Below are 16,950 nucleotides of genomic sequence, written 5' to 3'. Positions count from 1 at the left end.
GCAAAAGATTCTTGGTGATACTAGTCAGAAGGAGTTCAACCAAAACAAAAGAAGATGCGACACCACGGCACGAAATCATGACATTAGAATTGTGGAGGGGAGGACAGGAGAAGACAGAAATGTAAAAAACTGTTAGTAATGGAATGGTTTCACATAAAGAGCTCATATCTCTGAGTATTCATAGTTATTAAACTACTAGTAGAGCATTCAATTACAGTGAAATACATGTTAATTAGCTATATATTGATCACTGTAATTAATTTGCGAACTTCTGACAATAGTGTCACTTTATTCTCCCCGCAGTAATTTTTAGTGGGAGGATTTCTCTTCCTAAAATATTAAGTGCGGAAATTCCCTCTCATCCTCTAAGGATTTCACACCCTGTATAATACTATATTATGTCTCTGGATGGAGTTAAGTAACTATCCCACAGAACAATTCTTAAGAATTAAACTCTTAAAAGTAAGATGAACTAAAGTCTAGCAGCGTATAGATACGGAAGAATGTTTGGCAAAATTCTGAATTTTATGTTTTAATATGAGTTAATTATGACATACATTTTTCAAATCTTATTAGACTATTCATGTTTCAACAGGTGGTGCATGAAGGTTTTCATATTTTTCTTTTCATTCAATGTCTTTGACGGTAAATTGCTACCTTATACGAATAATTTAACTCTGATTTGAAAACTAGTGGAGGGTAGTCACTAAGAGCGCAGACTTTGCCTAACGTTACGATATTGCCTACCTTTTATCCTCCCTTAAACGACTGCCTCTTGTGTATTTATATCTGTTTCTGTTATGCATTAATTTTTCTTTTTCCGATGTTCAATCCACTTGTTTGGTTGTAGTATCTTTCATCACTGAGACTGTATGAAACGTGGACATAGTTTAATGTGGAATCTGAACGACATACAAATCGACATACCTCAGAGAAGGCCTCGAGAGCGCAAACTTTGCCAAACGTTATCATTTTGCCTACCTTTCATCCTCCATTAAACAACTGCCTCTTGTTTATTTAAATCTGTTTCTGTTATATATTAAATTTCTTTTTCCGATGTTCAATCCGTTTGGTTGTTCAAAGCTTAACGTATCTTTCATCTCTAAGACTACACGAGACTTGGACACATTTTAACGTGGAATTCGAACCACATGTAAGCCCGACCTACCTCTGGGAAGCCCTCGGGAAAAGCTTTGATACCTTTGTTTTGATCGATAAGCCCACGGCATTTACTTTCACTCGTGGGTATCCATTTCATCGGCAGAGCCTCTGATCAATTTAGTATATCACAAAAATTTCATTAAGGATTTCTGTATATAACACCAGTGATTTATTTGTGAATTTTGTAGAAGGGGGGAATATTTATAAAGAATTGCCACTAAAACATGAAGTTGAATTATTGTACTTTAAAACAGATTGTATAGCCTATGAAAAGGGGGAAGTATCTTTCCAGGTTGGGAAGACTGAATTAAACCTAGAGACAGGGAAGTCAAAAGTTAGAAGGGGGGAAATTCCCAGGCTTCCCTGGCTACAAATAAATCCCTGTATAACACAGTTTGAAGGCCGTAACCTTTCTCTAATATATTAGTATGTATTATTTTTCAATTTGTTCAATAACCGTGTCTAATTAGGATTATAATATTTCTAGGGTTTATTACATTATCACGTAACAAATCCAGATACTTCGTTGGCGAAGTTGTTCTTTGAGATGGAAGAGATAAGAAGGAATTATTCAGCAGTTGAAGATTATTCTATTTCTGAAACAACTTTGGAACAAGTGTTTTTGTTACTTGCGCGGAAGCAGGACAAAGAAAGAAAACCCAAACGAAATTTTCTAAGAGATCTCAGAGTGATTTACAAAAAGTTCATTGGACAAAGTGAAGATGACGAAACGTTAGTTGTTCAGTAAAATAGTCAACTACAAATATGTTCGTAATAGAACGCATTGACTTTTTTTTATTTATACTTTAACAGAAGTGAAACTACCGTTTGTGACTTTTACTGTGTTGGTGAAATTGTACATACTTTAATGGATTTCTTAATTTGAAAGCAGTGTTCAAAGTAGGGTAAATGAAGTCGCTAGTGTGTTTATTACCGGGGGTAAACTAACAAGGGAAGTTCGGGGGAAAGCACTTACCTGAAGAGAAAAAGCATGCCATTTGAAGGGCCAGTTCATGTTGATTACAACAAGCTAATAAAATTCCTGTACGGTTGAGAACTATTCGAGAGATTCAACTTGGAAGTTTATATGAGAAAATGAGCATAGCGCATTTAAACGCTTTAAGTACAACATTATCAGGAACGAATATTGACATACGAATTGAAATCTATTAGATGTAAGAGAAAAAAATGTTTTGCAATAACTAACGGGTTTGTTTGTTAAAATTAGTCATCATACTGTTAACAATAATGATAGGTTAGAGATGAAAATTGATCATTGTTGTTCTGCTCTATAAAGAAATGACGCACCATGAATATTGTATATGTGCAATTGCGTTGCATCCGTCAAGAGAACAGTTCACATAACCAAAGCAGAAAGCAAATTCGACAGGTAATTCAAAATTTATATAACTTGCTCGGTAAGTTGCGTTGTGGAACGCAAAATTGAACCAATCCAATGTATTGCGTCGATTGAACTGATTCATTGGCATGGACATGAACTTTATTTAATTGTTTCGTTGGTACATCATAACGTCCGATGGAGAAGTTTCATATCATGTACAAATCTCCTGCCATATCTTTGATCGAAATCTAAACATAAAATGGTTGTACAAAACATGTGTAAATTGTGCATTTAACATTGAATCTCTCGAAAAGCTCTCAACCGTGCAGGAATTTTATTAGCTTGTTGTAATCAGCATGAATTGGTCTTTAAAATGGCATACTTAGTTTCTCTGTAGGCGATGACTTTCTCCCGAACTTCGCTTGTAAGATCTTAGCGCTTTTCCCCTATTTTCTAAATTGAGATTGCTGAAAGTATTTAATTTCTAGTTTTGTTTATTTTTAATTAAAAAAATTAAAGATCAATTTTACTTTAAATATATTTTCCAAAACTACTTAATTAAATATTTTATCAAGTTTTAAAAATTAATAACTGAAATAATGTAATAAATAATTTATTATGTGATGTAATTACAATTACAGATTATTTGGTCAGTGCGAGGTTGTACTCAGAAATAAACAGTGTAGACTAATTCATATAAAGAAACATAAACTAGCGTTTGAGAGAATTGCAGATGACTTATAATACAGCAGGTTCTTTTAACCAGTAATATTCTTTTTGAATGCCATCCTGGATTAGTATAATTTAACTGGCCAATCTGCATAGGTTACTTTCAAATGCCACAGATAAAATAAACAATATTCAATTAAGAAGAGTAATCTTTCTGGTCACTCACAAACTTTGGCCGCCACCTCTCAGCCAACGTATATACAGGATGCCTCAAAAGTCCCCTGACATAAGGCAACTCTGATATTATCAGAGTTATAACAAAATGTAAGAGAAAAAAACATCTCCGAATGTGATGTTTTCAATCGAAAGTGAAGGATTTTTTTTTTTAAAAAAAATCGGACGAGCCGTTTGGGCTGTACACTCTTTATGCGCCCAATGTTAAGTGAAAATGCAACGTTGCCATTTAACTGAACTCACAACATAAGTGAATGAAGTTACTGTTTAAGATGGAGGCTGGCCATCGACATGTTAGCCTAAAGAGAGTAACTGCATTCACTTATGTTGTGGGTCCAGGTAAATGGCAACGTTGCATTTTCATTTAACATTGGGCGCATAAAGAGTGTACAGCCCAAACGGCTCGTTCGATTTAAAAATTCTTTCACTTTAGATTGAAAACATCATATTTGGAGATGTCTTTTCCTCTCAGATTTTGTTGTAACTCTCAATAACAGTTACCATATGTCAGGGGACCTTTGAGACACCCTGTATACATACCAAGTCATGAGTCTACCATGAGAAGGAAATGAAAATCGCATACTGGATATCTCCATCATCAATAATTTTAAAGAATTTTAGAGATATGGTGATTAGTATTTATTACTTTGTATAGTTTTTTCTGTATCACATGATAAGAAACTAATTATTTAAAATTGTATTGAACTTTTCAAAAATTAAATATTGGAAAAGAATTATATGATTATATGTAAATATTACTAAGAAATTTCAAAATAATATATATATATTTGTACTTAACTTTCGCATACATTTTGTTAAAGTTATTTTCATTCTGGGTGTTTCTGATTAAAATTTTAAATAATTTTTTATTGCATTTTACTTATTCCACCTCGTAAGAAAGTAAGAGTAAGTGAATAAACCAAATCTTTATACAATTTCATCTAATCGCAAATCTCATATCTGTATATCCACATACACACTCAAATGTTTATTCTCCTATAAAAATGATGTTTTAACATCTCATAGTAAAGTTGTATAATATTCGGTTTATAATATGATTGTTGTGTGATAGTTGTAAGAAAAAGTACGTTGTTTTGATAATATTTGATCAAGTATTGTAGATTAGCGATATTTCCACCAAGAATTTTGTTGTTCATTTTTGTAGAATCTCATCTTTTAATATGCTGATGGCAAATAAATAAATAAATAAATAAATAAATAAATAAATAAATAAATAAAAGTGCTTTATTGCATACCATTTGAAAGGACAATATTTAATTTCAAATGTCGTAAGTTCTTCCCAATAAATTTAGCATCATGTGGGCCAAGTTAATATACAAACGTAGATGCTGTGCGAATTACTAAATTTTAGTGATCCATGTAAAACATGCATATCATAGCAAGCCAATGTATTTGTCTTCGATACTTTAGTAATAAATCACCAAGTTCTAAAAACAACCTTACTTCTCAATGAAATTTAATCCTCGTGAAATGAAAAAGGAGATTCTTAAGTTTAATGTCTTACAATTGTACCCTTTAGGCTAAGGGAGACGATGATTAAAGCAAGTGAATGATGATGGAAGAATTGGTGGAATAAGAAAGTGGGAGGAAACGGGAGAATCCCAAGAAAACCCACGGACACGATGTTGCCCACCACAAACTTACTTGACTGGAGATCGAACCAGGGTTTCTACAGGCCACAGGTAAGTACCCTACCACTAAGCCATCACGTTCGGAAAGCTGTGAACGAAAGAGCAATTCTCATAGAAGATAAGAAATGTTATGAAGATGTAAAATGATGATTGAAATGCATTATACACTCGGGTAAAAGGTCTATTCATGAAATCCTGGAAAAGTTACAGTACGAGGGCAGCTTTCGCTTTCTTTCGTCCTATATTTCCAAAGTCAGAGGAAATTTGTAACTTGAAGAAAAATGTAAATCACATCAACTCGTACTAGTTTGCTCTGCCTCCCATACTTGTATGTTAAACCGTTAGTATAGAGTTGAGTTGATTTTGAGTTTATCGTCCCGTTCAGCAGCTAGGCTATATGAGACGTGAACCTACTGATTAACGTGGAATCCGAACCACATGAGCTCCCGCCGGGAATCGAACCGTTAGTATAGACGTTAGACCTATATACGTAAAATAAATAGTTACAGCTACAAGCATGAAGTGACGAATAATCCATAGACTATTTGATGTTCTCAAATCATAAATTATACGTAACTGGATGAATGGTCAGAGGGATCGAGGAAATGATTGTGAAGCAGACATAAAAGTCTTTCAACTGAAGAATCCTCGTTCTTTGAGTAAAATTGAATATTTATTTGTGTGTGTTTGACCGATATACAAATCTACACCATTAACTTGGTACACTTCAAACTGATTTTATCGAAGATACTAGAATCTATACTTAGGAAGAGATCGTAAAGGCTTTTGGTTTGTATCCTAAGAGAGGAGAAGGGAGCTTCAAAGTTAAAGACGTGGTTTAGAATGATTTTTTCACGTTAGGATGATGAAACCAGGTATGTAAACGCATTTCTAAAAGTAAGTTGACATGCACATATAACTTACAATTTGGAAAAAACACTCCAGGGATAAGACTCCCCTAGGGAGTGGGAAGGGGGTGATATGTAAAAAAAAAAATCGAAAATGACATATTAATGCCGAATTCACAGTTTTCGGGGTTTGCTGAGGTGATTAGTAACACCCCTAAGTCATTTAAGTCCCATCATTTGTCATGCACTACAGTTGTCCCATCGTTGAAGGATTGAAGTCGTGAAAAATAACATGTTGAAAATGAATAATATTAGTATCAAATTCATAGTTATTGGTATCGGTGAGATAAATAGTATCACACTCGAAGCCGTTCAAGTCTAACTTTAGCTCCCGCCGTGATGGAAGTTGGGGGTCGTGAAAAATAACATGTTCAAAATGACTGATGTTAGCATCGAATTCATACTTTTCGGAAACGATGAGATGAACAGTAACACTCCATGTGCTATTCAAATCCAATTTTAGCTCTAATCGTCACAAGGTTCTGGGGGCGTAAAAAAAGAACATGTCCAAAGTGGCCAATATTTGTATCGAAACCTAGCTTTCGAGATCGCTAAGCTGATTGGTGAAAGTCTAGATGGCATTTGAATCCAGGTTTAGTCAAGAAGGTGTATGGCAGCTAGTTTGTAATCAGAAATGAGCGACGCCTCTGGTATTTATTTATTTCACAGATTTGAGCGGCACAACGCCGAAGACGTTGCTATTCGTTATTTATTTATTACACTCAAATAACGGGAAGTACCGAAGACGTTAATCTTACATTATTTATGTATTTTGCTGATATTGACAGGAGTTCTTCGCTATTTATATACTATATTTCACTGATATTGATAGGGGTAATGCCGGAGGCATTGTTCCCCCTTATTTATTTGTTTCATTTATTTCTTCACCTTTAAATATGATATCTTGAACAAAACCTTATTTTCTCCATAGGAGAAGAACGAGTACATTGGGACATCTGGAACACATTGTGATTAAATTTGAAGTGAAAAACCGCGTGCTGTTTTCTCTCTTTCTCTCTCCCATAACGGTAAATTCCATCGTGATTTTGGGCAACATTTTTGGGATTCCCCGGCATGAAATTTTTTGAAAACAAAATTTGGAATCTCATAAACACATTGTGATTAATTAAAGAAAAAAACTACTGGCCCTTTTATCTACCCCGCCTATAAACGGTAAATTCCATCGTAATTTTGTACGTTTTGTGGTTTTTTCGGCCTGAACTTTTCTGATACCACTAATTGAGGTCTCAGACACACATTGTGATCAAATCTGATCCGATAACACTGAGCCTTTTTTCATCTACATAGCTACCAAACAGACAACTTTATAGAAGTTTTGTGGTAGGTTTTGGAGATTGTACGTATACTTCCAGGGGCGAACCTACATTCTTTAGAGGGAGGGGGAATGAAAGTGATATATATATATATATATATATATATATATATATATATAGGGTGTTAATGAACTATTACCGACAAACTTTAATAGGCGATTCCTCACATCAAAATAGTAAAAAAAAAAAAAAAAGTTCATATGGACCCATGGTGCATATTCTTAGAGCTAGGGCTGTCCAAAGTCGCGAGAAAGTCAAATTTCAAAAGGCCCTATTTCGAATTCGAGAAACTGTGGATGGTAGTTCTTATCAGCGTAAAGAAAGTCACGCATACGCAATCTAAAAATTCATATTTTCTTAATGTTCAATGGGTGTACAGATTACTCTCTGCAGGGTGAAATTCCCAGACATGCCATCAACCGAATTTTGAGATATGCTCTGACTTTATGATTGGTTCGAAGTGGGCAAACGATAAACCTTGAACACGGAATCCTTTTGCGCGATGTCGGAAGTGTTCAGGATTGTGCAGCAGCATGGTCTCTCGTACTCGGGAAAACGCATGGTGTGGTGTTTTCTTTCACGCTTATAAGTGAAGAAAACGTGAAATATACCGTGAGGAAATACACATCATCACACATTATTGCGAACACAACGAAACATGGAGCTGCCGGTTGCTAACACTTCCACCTTCCCTCTGAACCATTGGATGTCCACTGTTGTCAAGGTTTACCTCCTGCCTATTTTGGACTCTTGTTGAAATAAGGGTATATCTAAAACTCTATTGAAAACATATCTGAGAATTACACACTGTAGGGAATACTCTCTACACCTATTGGCAATTGATGAAATATGCACTTTTGAATTGTGTATGCGTAACTTCCTTTACGCTGATAAGAAACACCATCCGCAGTTTCTTGAATTCGAAATGGGGCCTATTGAAATTTCGCTTTTTCGCGATTTTAGACAGCCCTAGCTCTGAAGCTATGCACTTTTCACCTTAAGTCCATGTGAACATTCCTCTTATTTTGATGTAAGGAATCACCTCGTTTGTCGGTATAGTTTGACGGTATAGTTCATTAACACCCTGTATATATATATATATATATATATATATATATATATATATATATATATATATATATATATATATATATATATATATATATATATAGGATGTCCCAGGAAGAAGGGGCAATACTTCGGAAAATGATGGTATGGGTGATTCTAAGCAATAAAGTTCATATGAACATGGGTCCTAACCTCAACGGTTTGAAAACTACAGGTTGTGAACCATTTTTGACTTCATGTTGTTTATTACTCACCCTGTATTTATTCTACAGAGGTGAGACATAGTGGATTTGAAAGGTGATGGAATAGCCTTTCCAACGATATGCAACATGTGACATATGTATCTTTGGAGGGGAAGTTATTGAGCGAAATTTGGAAATCAGTGTTGCCATCCAATTCGCTTACATAATCTTAACTTTCCCTCAATAACCCCCTTTTCAAAGACAAAACTGCCACATTGCATACCGTTGTAAAGGTCATTCCATTCCCTTTCAATTCTGCTATTTCGCACCTTCGTCGAGTAATTACAGGATGAACAATACGCAACATAAAGTCAAAAATGATCCACAACCTGTAGCTCTCAAACCGTTGAGATTAGGACCAATGTTCATATGAACCTTTTTGCTTAGAATCTTTCATGCTATCATTTCCCAAAATATTGCCCCTTCTTCCTGGGACACCTTGTGTATATATAAGGCGGCAAATAAGGCCCACCTAAGTATAAATGCTTCATTATTTATATACTTATGCTTTAGTAAACAAACATGTATATGCAGTTTATTTGTCAATGCCTTATCTATCTTATAGATACTTTATTTACTAACTTTAACTTAAACATTGAGCTAAATGTATGAAAAACATATTGAAAGAGAAACATACAATATAGCCTTATTATCCGCACGGTAGATAAATAAGGCCCAACATTTGAAAACGAAAATTGAGAGCTGAGAGACCACTGGCTCTCAATTAACACCTCACATTTTTACACTTCAAATACTAATAATAAAACTATATTTAGTAACAATATGCATATGAAATAATAACGATATAGGTAATTATCCATGTGTTATGTAGTCGTTAGTTAAGTGGTTGCAACTAACTGAATTTTAAAGAATAATCTTGGACACATAATTACCATTGGAAACATATTTCACACTAAGTTTCAACAATGTTTACACTTGATAACACTTGTAGCAAATGAATTCTTCGTCATTGGTGTCAACTAAACCAATCTATTCGTCGTGTACCCATACACTGCACGGTTTAGAGCTTCGCATGTCAGCGATCCATTCTATGTCGCATAATGAACGACACCACGATACATCGAACGCTCAGAACCGCACGAAAATGTGCTTAGAATCAGTGGCGGATCTAGGCCAGGAACAGGGGTCCTAGCCCCCCTTCCCAGTTTTTTCAATGACAAAATAATTTAAGCTATTATTTATATATTTTTGAAAGTTTACATATACCTATCATAGTTTGGGTACTGGTTGCCCCCCCCACCAGTTTTTACCTTCTAGATCCGCCACTGCTTAGAATATACCCCAAAACAGTGGTATAAGCCATTCGCATGCATTAAAAATAGAGATTTACATTATGAAAGACACCAACGCAGAATTCAAACATGCAAACCCCATAGTCACAACTAGGACCGAACACGATAAATTGCCCTACTCAGAGTTGCCAACTTTTCTTAAGAAAACATTGGGACTGGAAAATCGGTGTTGAAGCCTTCTCTCCCTGAGAGGACTACACATACGAGTCGTTGAAAACAACGTAAATAATCAGCTGAATAACACAAATGTATGCGGCACCTTATTTATTTTTTCTTATTTTCCCACCCACTGCTCTTCACTAGGTATAAGCAATATATCCATCAACTTCAACCAAAACAACTGCAATTTATTTCATATAAACAAAGTTTAGAGAGAAAACTACATATATAATTGTTTTTATCACAAATAAGTGCATAACATTGTTAAGCAGGGGTGTAGCCAGCAGGTTTGTGTAGGGGGCCCGTCGTTTTTGAGGGGAGGCAGCTACAATGTACAAAGCCAAAAAAATTAGTGTTGCTGCTAGTGTTTTTGAGGCCTGAAAGAAAGGAAAATTTTGGTTTTCTTCTGGAAAACTAAAAACACTATTTTAGCTTATTATTATTATTATTATTATTATTATTATTATTATTATTATTATTATTATTATTATTATTATTATCCATAAATTATATTCAAGGTAGTTTTTATTATGCTTAATCAAGAACTACTGCCCGGGACCAAACGCTATACTTTTGTGCATAACTATAAAGCTAACCAAGAAAGTTCTGTCCCTTTTCGTGGAAGTCTGTGTTCAATTGGACCTCACACCGTGAGTTGAATGCAAGTGGAGATAAGGCGAACGTCAGTTGTTGGTGTGGGTATAGTCCAGGAACTTTAGTCAAAAAATGGGTGTTTCTTCGGAAAAATAAGAAGCCAAGGTTTTTCTTCACAAAAACGTTCATTAGGTCATTCTAAATGACATATCAAAAGTCCCCGACTTTCTGCTGTACGCTTCCCCTTTTTCGGGGGGTAGAAGGTGGGGAGGAAAACGCAATTTAAAATACAATCAAATTCAGCTTATTTGCATGTTAACCTAAATATTCCGAATAAAAAAAACAAAATTTTCCGGGAACGCTTAGCCCATTCGCTCGTAAATGTTTCACAGGAAGTCCCAAAGAATATCGGGCCGGGTTTCGGAAATATGACGTCAGTAGTAATTGACGAACTTTTCTACCCGAAAGGAAGAATGTTAACGGTACTTTACGTAATAATTATGTTCTAACATGTTCCTTTAATGGATGTTGTCAGAGGTGGCGTGTATGTCATTATGGGTTGATGACCTGCTTACGTGTGTTTCTTTTTTTAGTTGTGCTGACATGGAAAGGTTATGTGCTCTTTTTCGAGTCTGTATGCGTGTCTGTAGAGACTTTATACTGGATATTTTTAAAAATAATAATGGAAATTTGAATTAAATCTGTTGATATGATGATACGTCATTCTGTATCACTTACTTCCGTAGTGGTGATTAAATTAATAATCCGTAGTAGTGATTAAATTAATATTGAATATATTACACGAACAATATGTGAGAGAATAAAAAGATATTTTCCTCCGGGACCCTTAGCACCAGAGGTGAACGCTGTATTGTACTGGGATCGAATCCGGGACCCTTAGCACCAGAGGTGAACGCTGTATTGTACTGAAAATGAACCCGGGACCCTTAGCACCAGAGGTGAACGCTGTATTGTACTGGGATCGAATCCGGGACCCTTAACACCATAGGTGAACACTGTATTGTATTGAGAATGAGCCTGGAACCCTTAGCATCGGAGGTGTATACTGTATTGTACTGAGAATAAACCCCGGACCCTTAGCATCGGAGGTGAACACTGTATTGTACTGAAAATGAACCCAGGATCCTTAACACCAGAGGTGAACGCTGTATTGTATTGAGAATGAGCCTGGGACCCCAAACACCAGAGATGAACGATGTATTGTATTGAGAATGAGCCTGGGACCCTTAGCACCAGAGGTGAACACTGTATTGTACGGGGATTGAACCGGGACCCTTAGCACCAGAGATGAATGCTGTATTGTACTGAAAATGAACCCGGGACCCTTAGCATTGGCGGTGTATACTGTATTGTACTGAGAATAAACCCGGGACCCTTAGCATCGGAGGTGAACACTGTATTGTACTGAAAATGAACCCAGGATCCTTAACACCAGAGGTGAACGCTGTATTGTATTGAGAATGAGCCTGGGACCCCAAGCACCAGAGATGAACGATGTATTGTATTGAGAATGAGCCTGGGATCCTTAGCACCAGAGGTGAACGCTGTATTGTACAGGGATTGAACCCGGGACCCCCAAACACCAGAGGTGAACACTGTATTGTACTGAGAATTATTGCAATTCTCACATGTAAATTGGCGAGAAAAAAAACATGGGAAATACGAAGTGTGTGTGTATGATTGAATGGTTTATTTATTTATTTTGTTAATATTCATCGTTTTATTGATTTGTTTATTTTTTATAGTTAACTCCGTGTTTACAGTCAAGTTTGAAATACGGAGTGACTGATTTGTTCTTCCGTCTTTGAGAGAAGGCGAGCTTAGAATGAACACAATTTTATTTTTGTAAATGCCATTACTTCCGGGTCACTGCCTTATACGCGTGTCCCTTTTGCTTCCGTTAGAACATTGAGTGGTGACACAGATATAGAATGTCAATATACTTTCTACTTTTATTTCCGCTTGTACTGAAATAATCTTAGACGATTTCTCCTTGCCGTTAGAAAACTGTCTGGCAACATACTGAAATATCTTTCCATTAACTATGATTGTCACTGCGATACTTATCGGCAGTGATGAAGAAGACAGATAGAAATTTTATGTTTCTTCCCCCTTTAGAAGATGTTTTGTGGCAATATCTGATTTTGGCAGAATATCTAATATCTGATGAAAGTTTTACATGTAAGCATTTTCCTGAATTAAATGAGAACCGTACATAGCTACAAGGCTCAAATGTTGAGACCCTGTCTGAATGAGATTTCTCCAACGGTTGACGAACTTGTAAATAATAAATTTTTAGATGTCTTGCCGTAACACTGAATAAACGATGTTAGCGGACATGATGACTTTATTTATTTATAATTAATGAAATCGGGTTGAAAACCTGATGAAAACATGATGCTTGGGGAGGGACATAATGAAATCCTTATATATATATATAGTATTGAAATAAAGTTTGTTATTATTGTTTTACACAGTTCCATAGTGTGTGTGTGTTGAAAAACTTTATTTGTGTGATTATTGAACTTTTTTCGTCAGTGATTTTAACAGTACGAACTTTGATTTTTAAGGTGAGAACTTTTTAAATGCTAAACTGATATGTATTATTCACTTAATTATAATGAAAGTTTTTTTGAATAATTATTGGTAAACTACACGCTTTGCTTTTGAGAAACATTATCGGGGGAATAAACCTACGACCATTTTGTAATCATGCAAGAGGGACATTATTATTATTATTATTATTATTATTATTATTATTATTATTATTATTATTATTATTATTATTATTATTATTTTATTTTTTCGCTTCTTATTTTTATATTCTCCTTTCTTATAGAAAGTCGTAATAGCAGCTACGCTGCGATTATTTTATTCGTTCGTGTTATTTTTATTTTATTGGTTCGTTTGCTTTTTTGTTCAATCACTTCATTAGAAGTTCCGTGTTAATTATTTGTTTCGAAAATACTAACTAAGCTCGTTTTTTAAAATAAGAAGCTCAGAACACTTGCAGTGTGAGCCTACAAATAAAAGGGCTAAAGACGGACCATTTACTTGTAGAGTTTTATTGCTTAATTATAGGATGCTTAATTACAATATGTTTGATTCATTTGTTACGATTTTTTAACTGTTATACCGATCACTTTAAAATCAGTTATACCTATATATATATATATATATATATATATATATATATATATATATATATATATATGTACGTTGTACAGATTGGACTTGAACTGTTTAAGTAAGCTCATTTGCCAATAGATGGCATACTACTACGCTTTGGCAACACAGCTGATAATCTTTTAGGAAGGCAAATGTTTGAACTAAGACTAGTATTTTCAGAAAGAAATGTTTTAGTCTTGGGGAGGGGGAGGAAGCGCTTTTTCCCAACATTATCGCGTTTTAATAGTAAATATTACTGAATGTTAGTTATTTGCGTGGATGCTAGCCACATAACGCATACAATAGCTTTAATGTTAAGAAAGAAAATTTACGGAACCCCTAAATACACTGGTTATTGATCACTGTCTTTTGATTTGAAAAAACTTGTTGTGTATCCTCGAAGTAAAATGAAATGATGTCCCTCTAACTAAGGGGGTTTTGCATGTCAGATAGATTGCCTAGATTTTAACAGTATTATAGCAAAAGAGAATTACGTACGACTATTATAGCAAAAGAGAATTACGTACGACTATTGTAACACATAGCTATAACTGGCGGGGGCCATTTTCCTTAGTTATAGGTGACCCTAGATTCAAACAGTATTGTATTACAAGGAAGCAAAAAAGAGAATTATGTATGCCTATTGTAGCACGTACCTATAACTGGCGGGTCCCTTTCCCATTAGTCACAGGCTTACTTAGAAAAAATGAAATGAAATTTTTGAGTTTTACGTCCCACGGTTATGCCGGTTATGCCGGTTAGGCTAAAGGAGACGGTGAAGATGTGAGATGAATAAAATGGTGGAATGAAGAAAGTGGGAGAAAACGGGAGAACCCCGAGAAAACCCACGCACACGGTGTTTGTTCACCACAAAGTTCACTTGGCGGGAGCAGGGTTTGAACCCGAAACCCCTAGCACCAGAGGTGAACGCTCTACCACCGAGCCACCGCGGCCCCCCAGGCTTACTTAGATTTTAACAGTATTATATTATAGCAAAAGGAAAATCACGTACGACTATTGTAGCACGTAGCTATAACTGGCGGGGCCCATTAGTTATAGGCGACCCTAGATTTTAACAGTATTATATTATAGCAAAAGGAAATTATGAACGGCTATTTCTACCATGTTTTACCAACTGATACCGTGTTTCCCATTAGTTAGTCCCTACAATTGCGGGTTTTTCTGAATAGGTAATAACATGATGATGATAATAATGTTCAACTGAAGGTCCATATGTGTTGGTGGGTCCCCCTTAGGGATTTGTAATATAATGAACGTTTGGTGGTTTACTGATAGAAGAAGAATCAACTATGCCCTCACAAATTATGTTTTATTAACAGAACACAACTGCGAGAAGGGTTTTTGGTACTTATTTAATGCTGTTAGTAGTATTTAATGGATAAAAAAAGAAATATATATCATACTGTACCTTTAAATATAAGTATATATATATATATATTCAGGACTAATAATAAATACGTCAACACGATGCACGGAGGTAAACTAAACTAAAGTTAATTTAAAAGTTCTCCGACAGATGTCACTGTTAGTGGTGGGGGGAGAACACTTGATAGAACATGATATAACATGTATTTGATGTGTACGCTTATCATTTTTTCTTACGTCGGCGTGCGTTAAAGATCACAGAGAAAGCTTTCGTGATTATTAAACCTATTTTAATAGTATTAAATAAAGTATACAGGATTATCACTATATTTATTGAAGCCTGTTTTATTACAGACATTGAAGCTGTGCTAAGCGTTGTGGTGCTAGCAATTATATATATTAAAAGTACCGACTATCCCAGTTGAGATTTTTTCTTTTTCTTTTTGTGGATTGTGAACGGAGAACTAAGCCTTGAAAGGTATGTATTTCTTATGGTTATTATGATTTTTTTAAAAAAGAAAGAAAGAAATTATATAATTTTTTAATTGTACTTGACTTGTATTTAACCAATATTAATGAACAAAGAGAGACTCTCTCTCTCTCTCTCTCTCTCTCTCTGTGTGTGTGTGTGTGTGTGTTTGTGGATATTTTTTGAATAGAATAGTTTATAATTCAATATAAGTGAATATATTTAATGATTTTTCATAAAGTAACTTGATTGATTTCTATTTACATATGAATAATTAACTAAAGATGATTAATTTTTCTTTTATATGATATTATCATGTGAGCGTTGCTTAAAAGAAGTATTTTTTTTATTAAAGTGGAGTTGATTACTCAAAATAGTTTTTCTTTGTTTTTTATTTTTAGATGGATTTCTTCTGCCCGACTGAAGAAATAAACCTTATTGATGAAATCTACCTGCAAGAGGGCTTGCGCGGTCTCAACGAGTACCCTAGGGTTTTTAGCACGTGGAAAGCCATTATGGAATTAAGCAGACTTGGCCATAGGGGAACGGTGAGATGCGAAGCCATATTGCGGACCCTTCGTGTCTTTGAAGGTAATGATATACTACTTCTCCAGCACTGTATAAGCAGTGCTGACGTACTGGATTCGTTTGTGTACGGTTTTTTCCGTAGTAAAGATTCGTATGAATTGGCTCTAGATCAGCGTTTCCCAACCTTTTTCAACTTGCGGCACACTACAGGTGTAACTTGAATTCTCGCGGCACACCCATATATATATATATATATATATATATATATATATATATATATATATATATATATATAATTACCGTGGTATTTTAATGTGATTACTAATTTCCTTCTTACAGAGAAGAAAGCTCGATCACTGATTTTTCCCCGTGCTAAATCATTATACTTATTTTTCATTCTAATTTTAAAATAGAAAACAATAGCAATGAAATATAGGACTCGGGTTTTTAAAAATCCACTTTCTCTTTCGAAAACTGTATCTAACCTCTAACTAAAAGGGAGGATCACTAAATAACGAACAAATAAACAAATCTCCTATACTTTTAAAACACAAATGTAGGTAATTTGTATGCATGCTTGCTTTGTTGAATTTATTGAATGATATGTTAAAATTTCAAGTTACGAAATAGTCTGCAACAATAAAGAAGTAATAATGGTCATGACAATGATAAATACGTTTTTCAACATTAAAAATGTACAGA

General features: G+C 34.8%; 1 protein-coding gene across 1 annotated transcript in view; it reads left to right on the top strand.

Moving 5' to 3' along the window:
• Nucleotides 1-3,550, top strand: part of LOC145694711 (phospholipid-transporting ATPase ABCA3-like) — a 147,661-nt gene extending 144,111 nt beyond the window's left edge. Inside the window, exon 26 of the mRNA XM_081771240.1 lies at nucleotides 1,649-3,550. Within this exon, the coding sequence (XP_081627366.1) occupies nucleotides 1,649-1,909 (261 nt within the window). The 3' untranslated portion in view covers nucleotides 1,910-3,550. The remainder of the gene's footprint in view (nucleotides 1-1,648) is intronic.
• Nucleotides 3,551-16,950: the final 13,400 nt, after the last annotated feature.

Source organism: Thermobia domestica, chromosome 9, assembly GCF_964235325.1.
Source record: "Thermobia domestica chromosome 9, izTheDome1.hap1.1, whole genome shotgun sequence".
NCBI classification, from domain to species: Eukaryota; Metazoa; Arthropoda; class Insecta; order Zygentoma; family Lepismatidae; genus Thermobia; species Thermobia domestica.
This window is presented reverse-complemented; position numbering and strand designations above follow the sequence as displayed.